Below are 23,409 nucleotides of genomic sequence, written 5' to 3' on the forward strand. Positions count from 1 at the left end.
CTTTTTTCTACCTTTGTTGTCTGATCATTTAGTTTTTCTATTCTTTGGTCCCAGTGTCTTCTTTCCATTTGATATTTTTTCTCTCAACATGTCCACCATCCTCCTGTGTCCTTATGCGTCCTGTCTATCATCTGTAGCCCTGTCCCTATCCTTTCTCCAGTTTCAGCATCTGCCCTCAAAGTGTTCCAATCCAGCCTTTAAATTCAGCAATTTCCCCTCCATCCAAATCCAGCATGTCTCCCCTCCATCCATGTGCATGAACTTCCTCTGTCTTTCCTCCCCTCCATCCATGTCCAGCATTTCTCCTCTCTCCCTTCCACTCCATCCGTGTGCATCTCCATCCTTTGTCTTTCCTTCCCTCCATCCTTGTCCAACATTTCTCCTCTCTTCCCTCTCCTCCATCCATCCATGTCTTTCTCTTCTACCCTTCCATCCAGTGTCATCCCTCTTTCTCTCTCCATCCTTCTACCCATTACCCTCTCCCAATCCTTCCATCTATTGTCTTCCTCTCCTTCCATTCATTGTCTCCCTCTATCTCCCCTTCCTTCTAAACAGTTCTCTCTCTCGACCCTTTTCCATTCAGCATGTCCTCTCTATCCCCATCCTTCCAGTGTCTTTCCTCTTTCCCTCCCTACCCTTACGTCCAGTGTCTTCCCTCTTTCTGCCCCCTCCTTCCAGCATTTTCCCTCTTTCTCCCTCCTTTCATTCACCATTTCTCCGTCTGACAGCTAGGGTCTCCCCCAGTTTCTCCCCAGCAGCTTCTCTCTCTCTCTCTCCCCATCTTTCCACTAATCTCTCTCTCTCTCCTCCTCCATCCAGCATCTTCTCTCTGGCTCTTCCATGTCCTCTCTTCCATATCCTCTCTTTCTCTCCCCATCTCTCTCTGGCTCTCCCCTGCTCTCTTCCATGTCCCCTCTTTCGCTCCCCATCTCTCTCTGGCTCTCCCATGCTCTCTTCCATGTCCCCTCTTTCGCTCCCCATCTCTCTCTGGCTCTCCCATGCTCTCGTCCATGTCCCCTCTTTCTCTCCCCATCTCTCTCTGACTCTCTCCTGCTCTTTTGCATGTTCCTGGCTCTCCCCTGCACTTTTCCACTTTCTCTCTCTCTCCTCCAGCGTCCTCATGCATCCCACCTTTCTCTTCCCTCCCCTTCTTGCTTCCATCACTCTCACTCCTTTCTCCACCCCCCTTTTCCCATTCCCTGCCATTGCTTTCCTTCCTCCCTCTTCCCCTTAGATGTGGCACCTCACATCCTCCTCTCTCCACCCCTTTTCCCTTTGGTCTGGCAGCTGGCTGGCATGATGCATTGCTTCCCCCCCCTCCCCCCGGACTAGTTTGGTATCGCTCTCCCCCTCCGCTCCTGTCATGTCTTTGAACGTCGAAGATTCCTTCTGGTAGCAGCAGAATCGGCAATGATGTAAGCGCTGCTTTCAGCCTGCCCCAGAAGCCTTCTCTGGACAGCGTCCCTCCTACGCGGGAAACTGTACAGAGAGTGCTTCCGGGGCAGGCTGAAAACAGTGCTTACATCATTGCCGATTCTGCTGCTACCGGAAGGAATCCTCGACGTTCAAAGACGACGTGACAGGACAGGAGCGGAGGGGGAGAGCGATACTGCAGTAGTCGGGGGGGGGGGTGGTAATGATCGCGCGGTCCACGGGAGGGAGGGAGATGTTCAAGGCAGCGGGAGCTGCACCCGGGGCGGTCCGGTCCGCCCCGCCCTTGCTGCACTTCTGGCTGGGAAGGCTTAGCCTCCCCAAGCCTCTTATACCGGGCGCCTATGGGTTTGGCACTGCAATAAAGCAATTGCTGAGCCCAAAGTGTAGTCATTTCACGAACGGTGGCTGTTCTGTCAGGCTGTGCTTGTGGCCAGTCCAGACTCCGGTAATGATTGACAGGCTGTCTCTCCTGTGGCCTGCCTACGCGGCAACAGGAAGTTACATCATGAGGCAACCTTAAGTGTCAATCACTGCCGGAATCTGGAGGAGGAAGGAGGAACTTGCAAGCAATGAGCGACTCGTGCAAGTAAAAGCAAAAGATGTTGTGGGGAGGGGGGGGGGCTGGGGAGGAGGAGGAGGCCAGGAGGGAGGGTCTAATGTCTGAGCTGTCTGTGACCTGAGTTGTGTCGGCTGACAGCTGTGTTGTGCTGTGCCGTGAAGGTCAGCCTTGAGCCACTAGAAGACCAAAAAACTGGCTTTTCAGTTGCCAGTTTGAAGGGTCTGCCAAGAGCCAGCCTGACCTTTAAAAAAACAGCCAGTTCGGCTGAATACCAGCCAGTTGACAACCTTAGTATCAGTGCACTGATCCTGATCACTGCCATGAAAGGTGAACCTCAGAGAAGACATACCAACCGAATCTACTTCTAGGAAGAAATCTGGTCACCCCTTCCTGAACACTACCTGCCCCATTCCCTTTCCCTTTCCCTGTTCTTACAAGTGCAGATGCTGTGAAACCTATGTGCCACTAAGTGAAGGACAGTTATTAGCCCAGATTCCAAAGCAATGTCACACTTAAATCTTTCTAGATTTATACGTAAGACTCGGCATCTGAAAAAAATCTCACTCTTTAAGATACAGTGGTGGAAATAAGTATTTGATCCCTTGCTGATTTTGTAAGTTTGCCCACTGACAAAGACATGAGCAGCCCATAATTGAAGGGTAGGTTATTGGTAACAGTGAGAGATAGCACATCACAAATTAAATCCGGAAAATCACATTGTGGAAAGTATATGAATTTATTTGCATTCTGCAGAGGGAAATAAGTATTTAATCCCTCTGGCAAACAAGACCTAATACTTGGTGGCAAAACCCTTGTTGGCAAGCACAGCGGTCAGACGTCTTCTGTAGTTGATGATGAGGTTTGCACACATGTCAGGAGGAATTTTGGTCCACTCCTCTTTGCAGATCATCTCTAAATCATTAAGAGTTCTGGGCTGTCGCTTGGCAACTCGCAGCTTCAGCTCCCTCCATAAGTTTTCAATGGGATTAAGGTCTGGTGACTGGCTAGGCCACTCCATGACCCTAATGTGCTTCTTCCTGAGCCACTCCTTTGTTGCCTTGGCTGTATGTTTTGGGTCATTGTCGTGCTGGAAGACCCAGCCACGACCCATTTTTAAGGCCCTGGCGGAGGGAAGGAGGTTGTCACTCAGAATTGTACGGTACATGGCCCCATCCATTCTCCCATTGATGCGGTGAAGTAGTCCTGTGCCCTTAGCAGAGAAACACCCCCAAAACATAACATTTCCACCTCCATGCTTGACAGTGGGGACGGTGTTCTTTGGGTCATAGGCAGCATTTCTCTTCCTCCAAACACGGCGAGTTGAGTTCATGCCAAAGAGCTCAATTTTTGTCTCATCTGACCACAGCACCTTCTCCCAATCACTCTCGGCATCATCCAGGTGTTCACTGGCAAACTTCAGACGGGCCGTCACATGTGCCTTCCGAAGCAGGGGGACCTTGCGGGCACTGCAGGATTGCAATCCGTTATGTCGTAATGTGTTACCAATGGTTTTCGTGGTGACAGTGGTCCCAGCTGCCTTGAGATCATTGACAAGTTCCCCCCTTGTAGTTGTAGGCTGATTTCTAACCTTCCTCATGATCAAGGATACCCCACGAGGTGAGATTTTGTGTGGAGCCCCAGATCTTTGTCGATTGACAGTCATTTTGTACTTCTTCCATTTTCTTACTATGGCACCAACAGTTGTCTCCTTCTCGCCCAGCGTCTTACTGATGGTTTTGTAGCCCATTCCAGCCTTGTGCAGGTGTATGATCTTGTCCCTGACATCCTTAGACAGCTCCTTGCTCTTGGCCATTTTGTAGAGGTTAGAGTCTGACTGATTCACTGAGTCTGTGGACAGGTGTCTTTCATACAGGTGACCATTGCCGACAGCTGTCTGTCATGCAGGTAACGAGTTGATTTGGAGCATCTACCTGGTCTGTAGGGGCCAGATCTCTTACTGGTTGGTGGGGGATCAAATACTTATTTCCCTCTGCAGAATGCAAATAAATTCATATACTTTCCACAATGTGATTTTCCGGATTTAATTTGTGATGTGCTATCTCTCACTGTTACCAATAACCTACCCTTCAATTATGGGCTGCTCATGTCTTTGTCAGTGGGCAAACTTACAAAATCAGCAAGGGATCAAATACTTATTTCCACCACTGTAGTTCACTCTTTGCATCTCTGCAAGTCTCTGCATGCAAGTGGTAAAACCAGGGACTGGATCCACCTGACTCAAGTACATGAAGCCAGTTCACTTTCCTAACAGTGGCTCCTTTTCAACTAGTCATTTGCTTTCCTTGAAGAGGGGAAATATAGCACAGTGAAAAGGCTACATTGGTGACTAATTGCCTCCTCTTGTACTTTTGTATCTGACACACAATGGTGTTTTGGATTTTTCAGTCCAAGACGTTAGACGAACTTGCAGAAATCTTCTCAGACTCCACCGAGGCACTGGAGACAGCAGTGATGGCTCAGGACCCTGCCCAGGCCAGAGAATGGCTGCAGACTAAGTTGAAAGACATTGGAGAGAGGGCGGAACTTCCCACTATGACAGGTATTCTCAGAAAACCCATGACGCTAAGGTGCTGTCCCCTATCAGATTTAACAAAAAACTAGTAGCCATGTCTTCACTTTGCCCACCTGAATTTTCCTGGCTTTAAACCTTTTATTTATTTATTTATTTATTACATTTGTATCCCGCGCTTTCCCGCTTATTGCAGGCTCAATGCGGCTTACATAGTAACAAGAGAATACAATCTGTAGTATCAGAATCAACAAAGGAGGTATGTGACAAGACAAATGAACAAGGAGTAAATGGGATAGAAAAGGTGTGAGAGAAAGGATAGGGATAGGTAAGGAGGTGGGGCGATAAAGGAGAAGTTGGGAAGAACGTGGAGGGTAAGAAGGTTGGTAGGAGATATTTTCTGAGTCATTGTTGTTAATGATTAGTTGACCATTAGTTAATGCTGCGAAGTGTTAACCTGGCTTCCAAGAAATTAAAAACAAACAAGCAAAAACATTGGGGTCAATATTCGGCGGGCGGTACTCAGCGTTATGCCAGGAAATTTAATGCCAAGCTTCGGCATTGAACTTCCAAGTTTCTGGAATTGGTTAAGTGCGATATTTAGCACTTAAGCAGTTGTGTTGCACCGCATAAAGATAGGGCTGAATTTTACGTGGTCCTATTTATGCGATTACTTTGGCAATTAACCGGCCAAGTGTTGACTCTGCCCCTAGAATGTGCCCAAACATGACGCTCAAGATGGCCAGTTAGCCCCAAATAAGCAGTTTAGAGGCCCTTTTACGTAGGTGCGTAGAGGCCTACGGGAGCGCAGTGCGCATCAAATCAGCCTTACTGCCTGGCTAACGCATGTGCCTGGTATGGGCGTAGCTACAGGGAGCCACGGGGGACCGGGCCCCCCCCCCCCCCGCAAATTTCATCTGGGCCCCTGGTTTGGCTGTGGGGGTCCCCAACCCCCACCAGCCGAAGCCTTTTTCAGCGCTGGTCTCCGGCGCAGCCGTATTCGCTACCCTGCTGTTCTTTCTTTTTGTTCCTCCTTCGGAGTGTCAGCATGCACAGGAGGAGCAAGAAGAAAGAAGAGCAGGGCTGCAAACGTGGCTGCGCCAGAGACCGGCGCTGAAGAAGGCTTCGTCTGGCGGGGGTTGGGGACCCCCGCCAGCAAAGGTATTTGTTTGTGAGGGGAAGCGGCAAGGAGGTGAAGGGAAGCGGCAAGGTGGTGAGGTGAGGTGGTGGGGAGAAGGGCGAGGAGGCGAGGCGGTGGGAGGGAGGGAGGCGAGGCGTGGCAGTGGGGGGGAGGGGGACGGCACTCAAAATGTGCCAACCTTGGGCTCTGGCCCCCTCTCACCGTGAGGTCTGGCTACATCCCTGGTGCCTGGTGGTAATTCTGAGTTTGGCACGCGCCGAAAACCTGAGGTAGAAAATTATTTTCTACCGCGGGGGTGTTTCTGGTGGTAATCGGCAGTTGGTGTGCACTGGATGGTTACCACACGGGTAATGCTTGAGCCCTTACTGCTAAGTCAGTGGGTGGTATTAGGGCTCAGGCCATAATTTGTTGGGAAATATCAATGTCATTTCTACCATTGTGCTCAGTTATCCTATATAATAAAACGCACCTCCAACATTCTGAAGCTGACTGCATGGCTGAGGCATTCCTGCTCTCTGTATCCATCTCCTGAATTAATATCACGTACTTCCGGGTTCGTCACAAGCAGAAGTGACCAACCACACGAGGTTTCTCGGCTTCAGAATGTTGGAGGTGCATTCTATTAAATAGGATTGGTCAGTTCCTTGAAGCACAGCCAGAGCTCAGCGTCCTGCACAGTAACTCTCAGACACCAGAGAGAGAGAGGGAGGGGGGCCTGACACCAGAGGGGGGGGAGGTATCTCTGTCACAAACACTCTCTCTCTCTCTCACAGTCAATGTCTTTCTCACTCTCACACACTGTCTCTCACACACTCTATGTCTCACACTGTATCACATTCACTCTCTATGTGTCACACAGTCACTCGCACACTCTCTTGGTCTCAAACACTCAGTCTCACAGAGAGTCTGTGTCTCACACACACTCTCTCTCTCGCACGCACTGTATCTGTGTGAAACACACTCTCTCTCTCTCTCACACTGTGTCTCACATATGCACTTGCACACACTCATTCTCACACATACTCTCTCTCACAGACACATTCGCACCCAGACTCACTCTCTCTCACACAGTCACTCTCACATACACTCTCTCAAACATACACACTCCGAGGAAAACCTTGCTAGCGCCCGTTTTATTTGTGTCAGAAACAGGCCTTTTTTACTAGTTGTGCAATATAAGATATCCACATTGTCTGGGCTGCAAGACATTTTACATGCAATTGATGTTTATAGAGTAATTAAAGGCTCCCCCCTCCCCCAGTGGTGAACAGATGTTAATAATATTTCTTATTATCTCTACTTCTGTCCCTGGTGCTGGTTATATATGAACTACCCGACAATTATTGAAATTTAAGTGAAAATATTTACAATTTCACAATGGTGCATTTGTTCATGATGCAGTCATAAGTGAAACAACCTCTAACTTTGTATTTTCATCAATTCTGTGTCATTTCATACTGTTTCATGTGGATAGTACATTGAGATTCTTACTACAGAGCTGCACAGGAATGGGGATTGCAGGAATCCCATGGAACCCATAGGATTCCCATGGGTATGGAAGAAGTTGCCACAGGATTCCCGTGGAGATGGAAGGAGTTGATGTGGGATTCTCTAGTGACTCCAGAATGAGGCTTGGAATGCTCTGAGAGAGGCAATTCGAGCACCAGAGTGAGGCTTGGTATAACTAGAGAGGCAGCTGGAACATCAGACTTGGAGGCTTGGAGCGTTCATTGGTTGATTAGTGAATACCATCCAAAAGACCACAGGAGGCTGTTAGGGTTGGGAGGAAACAGAAGGCTGAAAGAAAGTAAATAATAGTGTCAACTCCTGTGGGTATGAGTGGGGATAAAGGAGATTAATAATGGGGATGGGCAGGGATGGAATGGATCTTAGCAGGTACAGGTGGGTATGGATTAGATTCTATTGGGGATAGGCAGGGATGGGTAACATTTTTGTCCCCATTCAACTCGCTAATTCTTACTCTGCTGCTAGAGGCAGGCCAACTCACGAGAAGTTTGTACCATCTGTTAAAAAAGAGATACTGCCACCTTGTGGCCATGCTGGAGCAACACTGTCTCTGTACAGAATTTTATGAATTCTTTAACTGAACTTTGCCTATTTTGTAGTGTTTTTTGCTCATTTTTACTAGTTACTTACTGTGTATATAACATCTTTTTGTCTGCACTTTTCTCATCAGGTAATAAGCAAACATGTAATCTCCAGACTCTCCCCCTTCCCATTGCCAGGTGTCACACCTACAGCTGGGAGCAGGATAATTTTGGTAAGCTCACAAATTAAAAAAAAAAAAACACAGCAAGAATTCATCATTGATCAGTATAGATAAATGGTTAACTCATGTCAGGAGCATTCATTCATTAAAAGAATTCAATAGATAACTTGCTTTCAGTCTTTCCTTAGATTTCCTCACATGGCCACACTTTAGAGCTGGATATATGAAAGAGTATTTCAGAGTTGCTTTATTTGGGCTGCATTTTAATTAAAATTTTGATTAATCACGTATTAAAGGTATGTTATTTCACCCCCCCCCCCCCCCCCCGGCAGCTCCTCATGACTCTGGGGGGGGGTCATTTCGCGGGGGGGGGGGGGGGGCGCATCAGCGATCCGCCCCGGGTGCCATCCAGGCTAAGAACGCCACTGGTGAAAACTTCAACTTTTTGGTCTAGACCTGTTTTTCTACCAAATAAGACACAAAAAGGTGTACTAAATTACCAGTTGACCACTGGAGGGATTCAGGGATGACCCCCCCCTTACTCTCCCAGTGGTTATTGACCCCCTCCTCCCCAAAAAAACGTGAATAAAAATAGTATCACCAGCCTCTATGACAACCTCAGATGTTATAGCCAGGTCCATTAGAGCAGATTGCAGGTCCCTGGAGTAGTGAGGTGGTGGGTGCAGTGCACTGTAGACAGGTGGACCCAGGCACATACCTCCGTCTACCTGTCACACTTGTGGTGGAAACTGTGAGCCCTCCAAAACCCACCAGAAACCCATTGTACCCACATATAGGTGCCCCCTTCACCCATAAGGGCTATTGTGTACATTTGGGGTAGTGGGTTTTGGAGGGCTCAGCAGACAAGATAAGGGAGAAACAGTGATATGTATACCTGGGAGCATTTATATGAAATCCACAGCAGCGCCCCCTAGGGTGACCCATTGCTCTTCTGGGATGTTTGGGGAACCAGTCTGCTAATCATACTGCCCCCCCCCCCCTTTACATCCCAATGGCTTGATTTTCTTCGTTTTTCACGTGTACATTTTTTTTAAGTGGCCTGAAAAGATAAACGCTTAGAGCACAAAACCTTGTTATAAATGGTATTTTTGGGGGGGGAGGGGGAAGATAGACATTTTGCTTTTTCAAAAATGGTTATATTTGCTATTCAGATTTAGGACGTTTAGCACAAAACTTCAAAAGTCTGACTTATACATCATATCAAAAATGCTCCTCTTTATGTCTTAAAGGGCAAATTTTCAGAAGGTGCACACACATTATTAAACATGCATTAAAACAGCCGATTTTCAAATAGGAAGTGTCCATGTAGATTTTGTTTGAAATTTGGGTCATTATGGTGCTAATTTTATAACATGTATTCTATGTATATAACATGTTATATATGTGGAAAAGGTCTCTTATCACATTTCATTGCATTGATACACATAAAAAGTAAGTGCACGGAAAGAGGGTGCCTAGTTGCATGCAATCCATATGTAGGCATTCCCAGTTTGGGTGGAATTGAGGTACTATTGCAGTGTTTGAGTATATTTTCTAAAATACATATGTACATGCATAAAGGACAGGTTTATAATCTCAGCACCACATTTTGAAACCCTATGCACATAAATGTATAGAATACTAGCACTTATGCATATAAGTATACAGTTACCCAGGGCACCTAAGCACAATTCTACAATGGCGCAGGTGTGGCCTAGTATGTAAATGCAAGGAGGTGTGTACATGGTGGAGCATGGGCGGGACTTGTGCAAGATTACCACTTAAGTGCATAACTTACAGAATATTGTGAATTGTGCATGTCCCTGCTACATTTACATGCCTGTAGCTACCGCAGGTACATAAATAAAACGTCTGCCAATACTGGGTTATGTCAGTGCAACCCTAGACTTACCACAGTCAGTTTGGGCACCATCTGACTCTTTGTGGGTCAGCACCCGAGACCAGGGCTACAAGATTCCTAATTGTTTTCCTTGTTCACTTCTGACTCGCTGAACTGGGTGCAGGCCGGGGCCGGACTTACTCCGTAAGGCCATAGGGCAATGGTTCCCAAACCTGGTCCTGGAGACACCCCAGACAGTCAGGTTTTCTAGATATCTTCAATGAATATTCATGAGAGAGATTTGCATGCAGTAGAGGCAATGCATGCAAATCCCTCTCATCAGTGGTGTGCTGGTAAATGTTTAACAACAGGCTCTCTCCCCGGTCCATGTCTGCGCCTCCACCCCCCCCCCCCCCCCCACCGTCCACCTCTGCGCCCCCCCCCCCCCCCCCCCCACCAAATTGCAGAGCTGGCTATAGCTGGGGAGAGAGCCTGGGGGAGGGCAATGCATTACTCCAGGAAAAAAAATATTTTATGATCCCGGGTTCCAATCTAATTTATGTTTAATGTGGGATAAAATGCCATAAATAAGTAAATAAATATAAACTTTTAATGTTGAGCACCTGATTCTCAAAGTGGACATATTCCAAACACTATAATGAAAATAAAATGATTTTTCTACCTTTGTTGTCTGGTGACTTTGTTTTTCTCATCATGCTGGCCCAGTATCCGATTCTGCTGCTATCTGTCCTCTTAACTCCGTTTCCAGGGCTTCCTTTCCATTTATTTCTTTCCTTTCTGCCTTTCTTCTTCATTTCTGGTCCTCCGCAGACTTGACTGTCCAGTGGATCCAGCTTCTGCCTATTTTCTTCATCCATGTGCAGTTTTTCTCCTCTCTTCCTTTCCCCTCATCTCATCTCCTTCCTCACTCTTCCCTCCCCTCCACCCATGTCCAGCATTTCTTCTCTCTCCCTTCCCTCTCCTCCATCCATGTCCAGCAACTCTCCTCTCCCCTGCCCCCCCTCCAGCCATCCATACCCACCCAGCGATTCTCTCCTCTCCCCTGCCCCCCCCTCCAGTCATCCATACCCACCCAGCGATTCTCTCCGCTGCCCTGCCCCTCCTCCAGCCATCCATACCCACCCAACAATTCTCCTGGCTCCCCTGCCCTCCCTCCAGCCATCCATACCCACCCAATGATTCTCTCCGGTCCCCTGCCCCCCCTCCAGCCATCCATACCCACCCAGCGATTCCCTTTGCTCCTCTGACCCACTTCGAGCCATCCATACCCACCCAGCGATTCCCCTTGCTCCCCTGCCCCCTCTCCAGCCATCCATACCCACCCAGTGATTCCCTTTGCTCCTCTGACCCACTTCGAGCCATCCATACCCACCCAGCGATTCCCTTTGCTCCCCTGCCCCATGTCCAGCCATCCATACCCACCCAGCGATTCCCTTTGCTCCCTTGCCCCATGTTCAACCATCCATACCCACCCAGCGATTCCCTTTGCTCCCTTGCACCATGTCCAGCCATCCATATCCACCCAGCGATTCCCTTTGCTCCCTTGCCCCATGTCCAGCCATCCATACCCACCCAGCGATTCCCTTTGCTCCCCTGCTCCATGTCCAGCCATCCATACCCACCCAGCGATTCCCTTTGCTCCCCTGCCCCATGTCCAGCCATCAATACCCACCCAGCGATTCCCTTTGCTCCCCTGCTCCACCTTCAGCCATCCATACACACCCAGCAATTCCCTTTGCTCCCCTGCCCCACGTCCAGTCATCCGTACCCACCCAGCGATTCCCTTCGCTCCCCTGCCCCACTTCGAGCCATCCATGTAGCCACCCAGCGATTCCCTTCGCTCCCCTGCCTCCATCGCAGCAGCTGGCGCAGTGAAACCCCGTCTCTAGCCTTCCCTTCGTTTCCTGTCAGGGTCCCGCCCTTGCAGAAAGAGGAAATGACATCAAAAGAAGGCGGGACACTGACGGGAACGAAGGGAAGGCTAGAGATGGGCTTTCACTGCGGCTGCAGCGACGGAGGTAAAATCAACAATTTAACCCCCCCCCCCCTCCCCCCCAGAGCGGCAGGAGGTGAGGTAAGCATGGCTTGTGGTGCCCTCCTGCCATGCTTACCTCACTTACTGCCGGTTTGCGCCGCCCCTGGGAGCCGGCTCGCCTGCCACAACAACCGGCTCGCAAGAGCTTTAAAAATTTAACAACCGGCTCGTGCGAGCCGGCTCCAGCACACCACTGCCTCTCATGAATATTCGTTGTGGGTATCCTGAAAACCTGACTGGCTGAGGTGCCTCCAGAACCATGTTTGGGAACCACTGCCATAGGGTGTAAAGCCGGGGCTTTTTCTCTTTTATTCTCTTTTCTTTATTAGTCCGGGTGCAAGTAAATTTCACTCTCATGCCAAGAAAAGATTTCAGTCCAGGTTTTATGCAAACAAACGGGAACTTTACTGTAACTTTCTGCAACAAGCAGTTCAACAATCCTTCAGTTTTAAACTAAATCAATTTGTAATCCAACTGGACATTAGGTGCAAACAAACCAGAACCAAACTCAGGATATGGTGTATCTTCTAGAGTTAAATTTATAATCCAAAAGTATATACATATTTAGAGCTCCTCCTGTCCATACCCATTCTTTCTGGGTGTAACTAGCAAGGGCTGTGTCTCCAGCACTGGTGCAACAAGCATGTCTTTCTTTGGAAAGCCGGTTATGGGGGATTTAACTGCCCAGGTGGCAGTCCTGGCCAGTTAAATGCTTTTGAATATCAGGGAGATTGTGTTCAACACCATCTTTAGCAAAAGGAAAGCAGTCCAGTCTCTTAAAATCACTCTGCTTGTTGGTGAATGTCATTAAAGGGTTTTAGAATATTGGTTCTAAAACCCTTTATAGACATTAAAAAATATTTAGAATATTGGTTCATCTCACTTCCTTTCATCTTGATTCGAGGGGTACTATTTGGGTTTCTGCCAGGTACTTATGACCTGGATTGGCTACTGTTGGGAGCAGGATACTGGGTTAGATGGACCATTGGTTTCACCCAGTATGGCTATTCTTATGTTCTTCTGACAAATCTTCAAAGAGATGGATGCAACACCCCAATTGCTGTCAATTTTCTTTACATTTCAGATATCTTGAATGATGTTTTTCTGGAAGAGTGTGGAGTCCTCAAACGAATGTCCTTAACAGATGAATTAAATGAGGAGGAAGATGATGTGGAGATCGATGGTGGTAGTCCACAAAGAGATTCTGTTATTTCAGCTTTGTCTGTAGCTTCTAAAGACTCCACGTGCTCTATGATGTCTACCGTGTCTCAGGATTTCGGCATAGCCACTTTGTCAATTTCCTCCAAAAACTCCATAAAGTCTTTTGCTTCCAGTCTCTCCAATTGTGTTGACAGTGGCTTCATGGAAGACAGTGATGAAAATTCACAGGAGTCAGTGGGAAAGCCGGACTTCAGGGATGAAAAAATGCAGAAGGCAGGGCAAAAGTTAACCAGGAAGTTCTACAATCTATTTAAAAGCAAGAGCCACTCAGCCTTGAAAAAGGATTCCAAGTACCTTATTGACATCCATGGAAGCTCGCCTTGTAGCACTTACCCTTCAATGCCACTTAGCCGAGCCAAAAGCCTCTGTAGCCCTGAAGGGAAGGACAGAATACCAGCACCACGGTCCAAAAGGTCCCGTTCACTGCCACAGCAAACCATCAGCTCTCAGATCAAAGAGAGGCAGCTAGCTCAGAATGTAGCCTTCAGCAGGAGACCTTTCCTGAGCTTTGATGAAGAAAGTAAGAGCTCCACGCTAAGGGTCATCGTGTTTGGATCAGACCGCATTTCAGGAAAAGTGGCCAGGGCTTACAGTAACTTGAGGTAAGCCATCGACACTCTTCAAAATTTTTTTAACGGTCAGATAAAAATAGCCTTTCTTTAAATATGCTTTATGATCTTAATTTTGCTGTAAACTAATCTTGCTATTTCAGAGCCTCTCGATCTTTTTCTGGAGGCACCCCCAGCCAGTTGGGGTTGCCACAGTGAATGCTAAAAACCATTTGGTACGTGCTAAAATTTTTTAGCATGAATTAAAATGGGAAATGAAATGACATAAAAATTTACAATATATTATTGGTATTTACAATGTAAATGACTGCACATCCCTATTGACTGATTTCATAGATGATGCAGCTTGAACTTCCAGTTTTACTTTGCAGTCATTTGAATGGTTTTAACCACAGTGGCAATAAGCTGAAGCTTTCACTTTTCCACTATGATGATCATCACCAGGATCCCCCTTAAACCTCTGTGGGCCTTATTCAAGAAGGACTTTTTCTCATTCTGTACCTATGGAAATATGTCTTTAGTGAACAAAGTCCTGACAAGTTGCTATTTCACTTCCTCAGTAGTTTGGTGCTCAAAAAAAGATATACTGCCCGATAGTCAGTGCTGTTTAATTGGTCAGAGCAGCTGCTGACTGGTTAAATAGCGTTAACTGACTAGCTGCTATCAGTGGGGATAATGGGCTATTCCCTGTTGAATATCCCCGGTTAGCGGCTAGCGAATAGCTGGTTATATCGGGCAATATAACCAACTATCCACCGATTTTTAAAGCCGGTTTAGGTGCCATATTTGGCTGTGTCAAAAAGTGGAATATCTTTGGCCGGTTTAAAGATAACTGGCTAAGTCTGAATACTGACTTAGCTGGCTATTTTTTACACTGCCCAAAAATAAACCGGATATTCATTGTCAGTCACTGGAAACAGCCTGGCATTGAATATCGGGGCTTAGCGCTGACCACAGGAGTTAGCCAGTCTAATTTCCACGGTCAGAATATCAGCCCCACAGGAGGCAATTCTGTGTCTAGGCACCACAAGTTAGGCGCCTAGTTGCCATGAGCTGAACACTAATTCTATGATGACATCATGGCACCAAGATTCCATTATAGAATAAAAGTAGGTATCAGTGGGCCTACATTTAGGTGGATCCACTCACGCCATGTCAATAGTAGGTGTAAATGGGCACTACACGTAATTATTTAATTATTTATTTATTAGGATTTATTTACCGCCTTTTTGAAGGAATTCACTCAAGGCGGTGTACAGTAAGAATAGATCAAACATGAGCAGGAGGCAATTAGAGCAGTAAATATATTTGAAAAACAATACAAAGTATGGCATGGTGTACTACTTGCAATGACAACATAATATGTACTAGAACATTATAACTGGTAGTGAGGGGTAAGGCAAAGTTGTAACATATAGATGAGTAAGAAAGTAGGAAGAATTAGAAAGTAAGGTGATTGATTTGAAGAGAGTTGCACGTGAGGTCAGAGAGATGGTTAAGTATTATCTCAGCTAGGCTAGGAGTGGATAAACATGTCCCACTGCAGTATGTGCAGCCCGAGTCAATCCTTGTGTGTGTGAGTGAGACTAACAAGTTAGTTACTTCTTCCGGTAAAGGCTTGGTTGAAGAGCCAAGCTTTCACCTGCTTCCTGAAGTAGAGGTAGTCTTGTGCTAAGCGGAGCCTTTCAGGCAATGCATTCCAGAGTGTGGGGGCTACTCCGGAGAAGGTATTCTGTAGTATTCTGTAAGCTGCCCTTGTAACTATGACACATTTCTATGGCCTATCCATGCTCCTCCCCTATGAATGCCCCTCCCCTTTTGTATTTACACATTAAACAAGTTGCACACCTACATTAAGGAATAGCGCTGAATGCAAGGATGCCATTTATGCATGTAAGTATACACTTATCCACATCCATGACAGTTTTCTATAAATGTAGACATGCAAATAGAGGCTACATTTAGGTGACCAGTTCTAGAACGACTGTGGAAGTGAAGTTAGAAATGGTACAGAGAAGGGCAATCAAAATGATAATAGGATGGAATGACTCCCCTATGAGGAAAGGCTAAAGAGGTTAAGGCTCTTCAGCTTGGAGAAGACATGGCTGAGGGGAGATTTGATAGAGGCCTGTAAAATCATGAGTGAAATGGAAAGGATCTGATCCACTGAGTTGGCAAACATTTTAAGTTGTGCTTTTGAAGGTTGTTTCCAGTTATTGCTGTGTTTCTATCACTTCACCATATACTCTGTTATGAAAGTTTTGTATTCTCGGAGTAATGGGGTCGATATTCAGCCAGCAGTGCTCAGTGTTCTGCTGATGGTTGCCAGCTTTCTACACAGACATTCAGCACTTAACCAGCTATGGGGCACTGCATAAAGATAGGATTGACTTTTATACATCGTATTTATGGGGTTACCTTGGCCAGTTAAGGGGCCCTTTTACTAAGTCGCTTAAGCATCTATGCACGGCCAACGCGCGCCAAAATGGAGTTACCGCCTGACTACTGTGTGGCTCTTGCAGTAATTTCATTTTTGGCGTGCGTCCGAAAAATAATTTTTATTTTTAGATGCACATATCGGATGCGCGCCAAGTGGCATTTGACGCGTGTAAGTCATTACTGCCCGGTTACCGTGTGAGACTTTACTGCCGGGTCAATGGCTGGCAGTAAGGTCTCGGACCCAAAATGGACACATGCCAATTTTGATTTTGCTGCACATCCATTTTCAGCAAAAAATTTTAAAACGATATTTTTTGCAGTCGTGCTGAAAAATGGATCTGTGCGCTCCCAAAACACGCGCCTACACTACCGCAGGCCATTGTTCAGTGCACCTTAGTAAAAGGACCCCTAAGTGCTTCATTTCGGCCAAGTGCTGACTCTGCCCCTGTAAAGCCCCCAAAATAGCCGGTTTTGAGTTGGGCGCTAACCGGATATTTTCAGTGGCATTCAGGGCCGCCGAGAGACTGGACCGGGCCTGGGGCAAGGCTGCCGCCGCCACCGCCCCCCCCCCCCCCCCCCCCGAGGTCGTCATTGTCGCCGCCCCCCTCTGTCCACCACTGGGCCGGGCCCCCCTGAATTAAAATCATAGCGCCTCACCTCGACCTCGCTCCGTGTGAAAGAAGCGCAGCAGCAGCAATCTGCAGATCGCCTCCTTTCGGGCCTTCCCTCCCTGTGTCCCACCCTCGCGCAAGTTACGTCAAACGAGGGCGGGACACAGGGAGGGAAGGCCCGAAGGGAGGCGATCTGCAGATTGCCACTGCTGTGCTTCTTTCACACGGAACGAGGTCGAGGTGAGGCGCTATGATTTTAATTCAGGGAGGCCCGGCCCGGTGGTGGACGGAGGGGGGTGGGTGGAGGGGACTGCAGCGCTGGGCCCCCCTTGGAGGCCCGGGGAATTTTGTCCCCCCTGCCCCCCCTCTTGGCGGCCCTGGTGGCATTAACCAGTTAAGTGCCACTAAATATGATCGGTTAGCCTCGAACAAGCAAATTAGCCATCCAGGAGACATTACTGGCTGGTTAAATCACTTTCCACCATGTTTACTAAGCCGCGCAAGCGGCTGCTGTGCGCTAATGCTGACACAGCCCATTCACTTTAAATGGGCTGTGTTGGCATTGCTCCCTTAGCAAACAGAGGGGTTTGAATATCGATCCTAATGTATTAATGTTGTGCGTATTATGACAGGAATGTATCTTCCTCCTAAGCTAGGGTATGATGGTTGGAATCGAAATCTGTCAGGTTGACTGCTAGTACTTGCCTCAGCACTTACATTGTGCCTTCTGGAGTTTATTTCTTTGGATTTAGCTCTTGCCTTGTTCAGTAGTAGTTCAAGGTTAGTTACAGTCAGGTAAAGTAGGTATTTTCCTGTGCTCAGAGAGCATACAGTCTAAGGGACCTATTTACTAAAAGGCTCCTTCCATTTTGAAGGTAATTTTATAAAGGGGTACCTTGCTAAAGAGAGCAAGTAGATGCCTGTTTAAGCATCCTATATAATAATTCTCACCTCCAATGTTCTGACTTGCCTGGGACTGTGGCTCATTCCGAGTTGGTCTGCTAGGCTCCGTAGATCAGGCTGACATCACCGTAGCCATTATGATGTCAACTTCAGAACCCAGGGGAAAAAAAACATGCCTCACAGCTGAACCATGTCCAGAGGAGGGTCGCTGGACATGGGTGGCTGGAGGGGGGGGCAGGCGAGAGAGGAGGGTCGCTGGACATGGGTGGCTGCAGGGGGGTCAGGGGAGAGAGGAGGGTCGCTGGACATGGGTGGCTGGAGGGGTCAGGGGAGAGAGGAGGGTCGCTGGACATGGGTGGCTGCAGGGGGTCGCTGGACATGGGTGGCTAGAGGGGGGCAGGGGAGAGAGGAGGGTCGCTGGACATGGGTGGCTGCAGTGGGCGCAGGGGGAGAGGAGGGTCGCTGGACATGGATGACTGCAGGGGGAGAGGAGGGTCGCTGGACATGGGTGGCTGCAGGGGAGCCAAAGAAACCTTGCTAGTGCCCGTTTCATTTGTGTCAGAAACGGGCCTTTTTTACTAGTTATTTTATAAAGACACCTTATTTTCCATTGCCTCAGGTACAAACTCAGGGCCTATTTACTAATGGACCAATATTCTGCGCCAGACTGCAGCCAGCACTGGATATCTAGATAGAGCGATGAGCAGCTGTGCTAGCTGGATGGTGGCAATACTCAAACCACGATCCAGATATTTAACTGGATAAATTTCGGACAGTGGTTTTTCTGCTGCTAACCGTCTAACTGCTGGCTCCACTCATGCTCTGCCCCATGCGTTATCCAGATAGTGCTGGGCAGTTAGTAACAATGTTCTGCAGTACTGTCTGGATAGCACATACTGCTATAGGGATTAGTGTTTCTGAATATTGTCCCCTAAGCATTTTTCTCATAAATAGAAGTGAAGCAATTTTATAAAATCATTTTCATGTGGCCACCTATGTGATTAAATGGTCTCATTCACAAGACAAACAGCCTTGAGGTCCTGAGTACCAGAGTCAGTGAGCAGGAGGAGACCAGTTTGTGTCAGGTTTGCCCTCCAATTTGGGTAGGGGGAGCAGAGGCGGAGGCAACGCATTCCCCCCTCCTTCTCCCCCCCACCAACGCACCAAAAATAATACCTTCTCTGGCAGGGATGCCAAAGCCCCACCAGCCAAACCTCATCCTTGCGCTGCTGCAGTACATAAAGCGTGCTGTCGGCCGCCAATGCCAGGATTCCCTGAGCATGCTGAATTCTTGCGTGAACTGAGCATGCACAAGGAGATCCCACGTCAGCGGCTGGAGGCATGCCGACTTCTTCTGTACTCACACATCAACTGGCCAATTAAAGTAATATAAAGTGTTGGAACCTTCACAATGTAACCAGTCCACGATATTGGTTCCCACTCTATCAACACTTGTATATCAAAAACTTTTATATCCCCAAAATTCCCAACACTTATAAATCAAAACAATTTTCAATCACATATACTTCGGACTTATGCCCCGCTTAAAAGTTAATAAAGAACTCTCCTGTGACCAGGGGCGTATCTGGAATCCGGCGGTAGGGGGGGCCAGAGCCAGAGAGGGGGGGCACATTTTTGCCTCCCTCCCCCCCCCCCCCGCCGCCGCCTCTCTCCATCCCCTCCCCGCCGTCAACCCTCCCCCGCTGCTTACTTTTGCTGGCGCCGAGGTCCGACCCGCAATCGCCGTTTTTCGTCTTCCTCCGTGGCCATGCTTCCAGGAAGTAACGCTGCAGTGCTGATTCGTTGAATCCAGTTCGACGTCTGACGTCAGACGCCGAACTGGATTCAACGAATCAGCACTGCAGCGTTACTTCCTGGAAGCATGGCCACGGAGGAAGACGAAAAACGGCGATTGCGAGTCGGACCTCGGCGCCAGCAAAAGTAAGCAGCGGGGGAGGGTTGACGGCGGGGAGGGGGGCCAGGGCGAAATCTGCGGGGGCCCAGGCCCCTGTGGCCCCACGCAGATACGCCCCTGCCTGTGACGTCAGCAGCATGAGGAAGAGGAGAGCAGCTTGGCAATGAATTTCTTTGGCTTGCAGAGCTTCAGCATCTCTGACAACCATTTAACGGGAGCTCCACGTTTGGAGGGGACCTGAGCCCAAAGTAGGGTAGCCCAGGCCCCCAAATCTCCCCTCACCCCCGGCTATACCACTGGTCCTTGCATTTACTTTCCAGCCTTCTCTTGCCTGTAGAACCATTCTAGAGATCTTGTAATCATGTGCCATTGAGCTCCCAAATGGGGGAGAGCAGAGCATAATTAAGAGTAGAACAGTAAAGGGTAGTAATTTGGAGGGTAATTTTATAAGAAGGAAACTAGAAAGGAAAGACATACACACACCTATCTGTCTTTGTAAAATTACCCCTGTAAAAGTGAGCACGCATTTCTAACCTGTTCTGAGGCAGCAGTTCTTCTGTCCTGCATTGTCCATGTGGGCATCCGGATGGTTTGTCACAACTATCTGGATAATTTCTCCCTCTACCGGGGTGGTCTGCAGTGATTTTCAGTGGTATTATCTGGATAATGCTGCTGAGAATCAGTGACTTGCCCTGGTTAATAACACCAGGGGTCACTACCCAGAAAGATGCTCTTGAATATTGAGCTGCAGGTTTTTAATTTGTTTTCTAAACTGTGAGAAATCAGTTTCCAATCTCTGTTCTAACGAGAAAGCAGTCTAATTGGTGGAATACATGGAGGGGCATAATCGAAAGGGACGTCCTCATTTTGATTTGGACGTCCTCGCAGAACGTCCCGATCCAGGGGCGGGGAAACCCGTATTTTCGAAACAAGATGGACGTCCATCTTTCGTTTTGATAATAAGGTCAGGGACGTCCAAATCCTTAAATTTGGTCGTCCCTAGACTTGGTCGTTTCTGATTTTCGGCGATAATTTGTAGTGCACTGGTCCCCCTGACATGCCAGAACAGCAACCGGGCACCCTAGGGGCCACTGCAGTGGACTTCATAAATTGCTCTCAGGTACATAGCTCCCTTACGTTGTGTGCTGAGCCCCCCAACCCCCCCAAAAAGCCACTACCCACAACTGTACACCACTACCATAGAAAACAAAGGGGCAGACGATCTGCAAACTCCAAAGTGGAAACTGTACAAAGCAGATCGTTGATAAACCAAGATGTATTTTATTAGTATAGCAAGATTAAAATATGTATACAGAAACTCATATGCATATACATATCATAGCCCGACACAGGCCGTGTTTCGCCCTACTGGGCTGCTTCAGGGGCTATATAGTGGTATTCTACCATCAAACCAGAGATTTGCTGGAGAAAGCAGGTATACAGTCTATATTCTGAAAAAATGGCTCGTCTGGAAATGCAGGAACAAATGGTTATGGACCTGGCATTGCTGTGGTCCACAGCTCACGACGATGATCTCACTGACTATCTTCTTTTCTTTTAGCCGGACAGCCTCCTCTACTGCGATCTCACGTTTGATCCATCAGTGCTTTACTGCTTGCTTGCTTTCTCTCTTGTCTGCTTTGGTTTTCAGAATATGTCCAATAAGAAAAGCTATACTGAATCAGACCAAGATTCAGCCAGCCCAGCATCCTATTTCTATCCGTGTGAAGCCAGACAAAACAGGGGTGGTAACTGATGGCGTGAAGCATTCCATGAACCCGTTCTGTGAGATCGCAGTAGAGGAGGCTGTCCGGCTAAAAGAAAAGAAGATAGTCGTGAGCTGTGGACCACAGCAATGCCAGGTCCATAACCATTTGTTCCTGCATTTCCAGACGAGCCGTTTTTTCAGAATATAGACAAATCCCTCCTTTCAGTACCCTTCTCCACCACCTCCAACTCCAGGCTCCGTCCCTTCTATCTCGCCTCACCCCATGCCTGGAACACACTCCCTGAGCCCATACGCCGTGCCCCCTCCCTACCCATCTTCAAATCAATGCTCAAAGCCCACCTTTTCAATGTCGCCTTCGGCTCCTAATCACTACACCTCTTCTCAGAAAACTTATCTACCCCAACTTGACATTTCGTCCTTTAGATTGTAAGCTCTTCCGAGCAGAGACCGTCCTTAATTGTTAATTTGTACAGCGCTGCGTAACCCTAGTAGCGCTCTAGAAATGTTAAGTAGTAGTAGTAGTATACCTGCTTTCTCCAGCAAATCTCTGGTTTGATGGTAGAATACCACTATATAGCCCCTGAAGCAGCCCAGTAGGGCGAAACACGGCCTGTGTCGGGCTATGATATGTATATGCATATGAGTTTCTGTATACATATTTTAATCTTGCTATACTAATAAAATACATCTTGGTTTATCAACGATCTGCTTTGTACAGTTTCCACCACTACCATAGCCCTTACGGGTAAAAGGGGGCACCTAGATGTGGGTACAGTGGGTTTCTGGTGGGTTTTGGAGGGCTCGCTGTTTCCTCCACAAGTGTAACAGGTAGGGGGGTATGGGCCTGGGTCTGCCTGCCTGAAGTGCACTGCACCCACTAAAACTGCTCCAGGGACCTGCATACTGCTGTGATGGACCTGAGTATGACATCTGAGGCTGGCATCCATATTTTTCAAGATGTTTTTTGAGGGTGGGAAGGGTTTAGTGACCACTGGGGGAGTAAGGGGAGGTCATCCCAGATTCTCTCCGGTGGTCATCTGGTCAGTTCGGGCACCTTTTTGTGCCTTGGTCATAAGGAAAACACGACCAGGTAAAGTCGTCTAAGTGTTTGTCAGGGACGTCGTTATTTCTTTTGATTATGGGTCTAGGACGTCCTAGTGTTAGGCACGCCCAAGTCCCGCCTTCGCTATGTCTCTGACACGCCCCCTTGAACTTTGGCCGTCCCTGCGACGGAAAGTAGTTGGGGACGTCCAAAATCGGCTTTTGATTATACCGATTTGGACGACCCTGTGAGAAAGGACGTCCATCTTCCGATTTGTGTCGAAAGATGGGCATTCTTCTCTTTCGAAAAGAAGCCGGATAGGGTCCCAAATTCCTAGAACATGTACTGTATGAAATATCCACCTGTCTATGAAGACCAGATGTTTAGGGTGCATTGTTCACAGCTCACAGCTTTCACAGTATGTGACACACCATTTACTTATCATATGAAACATTTCCTCTCCATTTGTAGGTTACAAGAAAGTAAGTGTCCGTTACTGACAAAGTACTTTAAATTGCAATTTTTCTATGTCCCTGTGAAGAGGAACTGCCTCACCTCACCCGGACCTCTGACACATCATTGTCCAATAGGAGACACTCAACCGAGACATTCAATACCAATGGTAAGTTCAAAAGAGTCCATTCTCTCTAGCGCCTCTTTTGATAAAGTCTAGCCAAAGCATTCTGGGATATGCAGTACTGCCTTTCCTTGCTCTGGAGTCAATCTTTCTATTTATTCCCTTCCGGGCATCAAGAGTTGTTAACCGGGATAGTTTTTAGACCATTCTTAATGAAGTGTCACTTGATAAATCTGCATGTGTTTGTACTAGAACTAAGTCAATTTACATACTTGCTTATCCTGAAAACCTCATAGTAGCTCTTGAAATACCACGGAGGTCGACACATTCAATGAAAGCTTAGGAGCTACAATTTTAAGCACATAGGGTTATGTGAAATTGCAGTCAAACTTAGGGGTCCTTTTACTAAGCCACAGTGCAGTAGTGTAGGCTCGTGTTTTGGGTGTGCACCAAGCCAGTTTTTACCACGTCTGCAAAAAAGGGCTTTATTTAATGGGACGGGAAAAGGGGCATGCGGTAAACCTGAAACCAGCGTGTGCCTAAAACCAGCCTGAGCCCTTAACGCAACCCATTGATCTAACGGTAAGGATTCATGAGCTACACGCACATTGAC

At 47.7% G+C, this 23,409-nt stretch overlaps 1 protein-coding gene across 1 annotated transcript in view; it reads left to right on the forward strand.

Annotated features, from left to right (window-relative positions):
- Nucleotides 1-23,409, forward strand: part of PIK3R5 (phosphoinositide-3-kinase regulatory subunit 5) — a 174,934-nt gene that overhangs the window by 116,195 nt on the left and 35,330 nt on the right. Inside the window, exons 8-11 of the mRNA XM_030206308.1 lie at nucleotides 4,400-4,553; nucleotides 7,862-7,945; nucleotides 12,875-13,613; nucleotides 22,691-22,841. Of these exons, the coding sequence (XP_030062168.1) occupies nucleotides 4,400-4,553; nucleotides 7,862-7,945; nucleotides 12,875-13,613; nucleotides 22,691-22,841 (1,128 nt within the window). The remainder of the gene's footprint in view (nucleotides 1-4,399; nucleotides 4,554-7,861; nucleotides 7,946-12,874; nucleotides 13,614-22,690; nucleotides 22,842-23,409) is intronic.

Source organism: Microcaecilia unicolor, chromosome 6 (genome assembly GCF_901765095.1).
Source record: "Microcaecilia unicolor chromosome 6, aMicUni1.1, whole genome shotgun sequence".
Classification (NCBI taxonomy): Eukaryota; Metazoa; Chordata; class Amphibia; order Gymnophiona; family Siphonopidae; genus Microcaecilia; species Microcaecilia unicolor.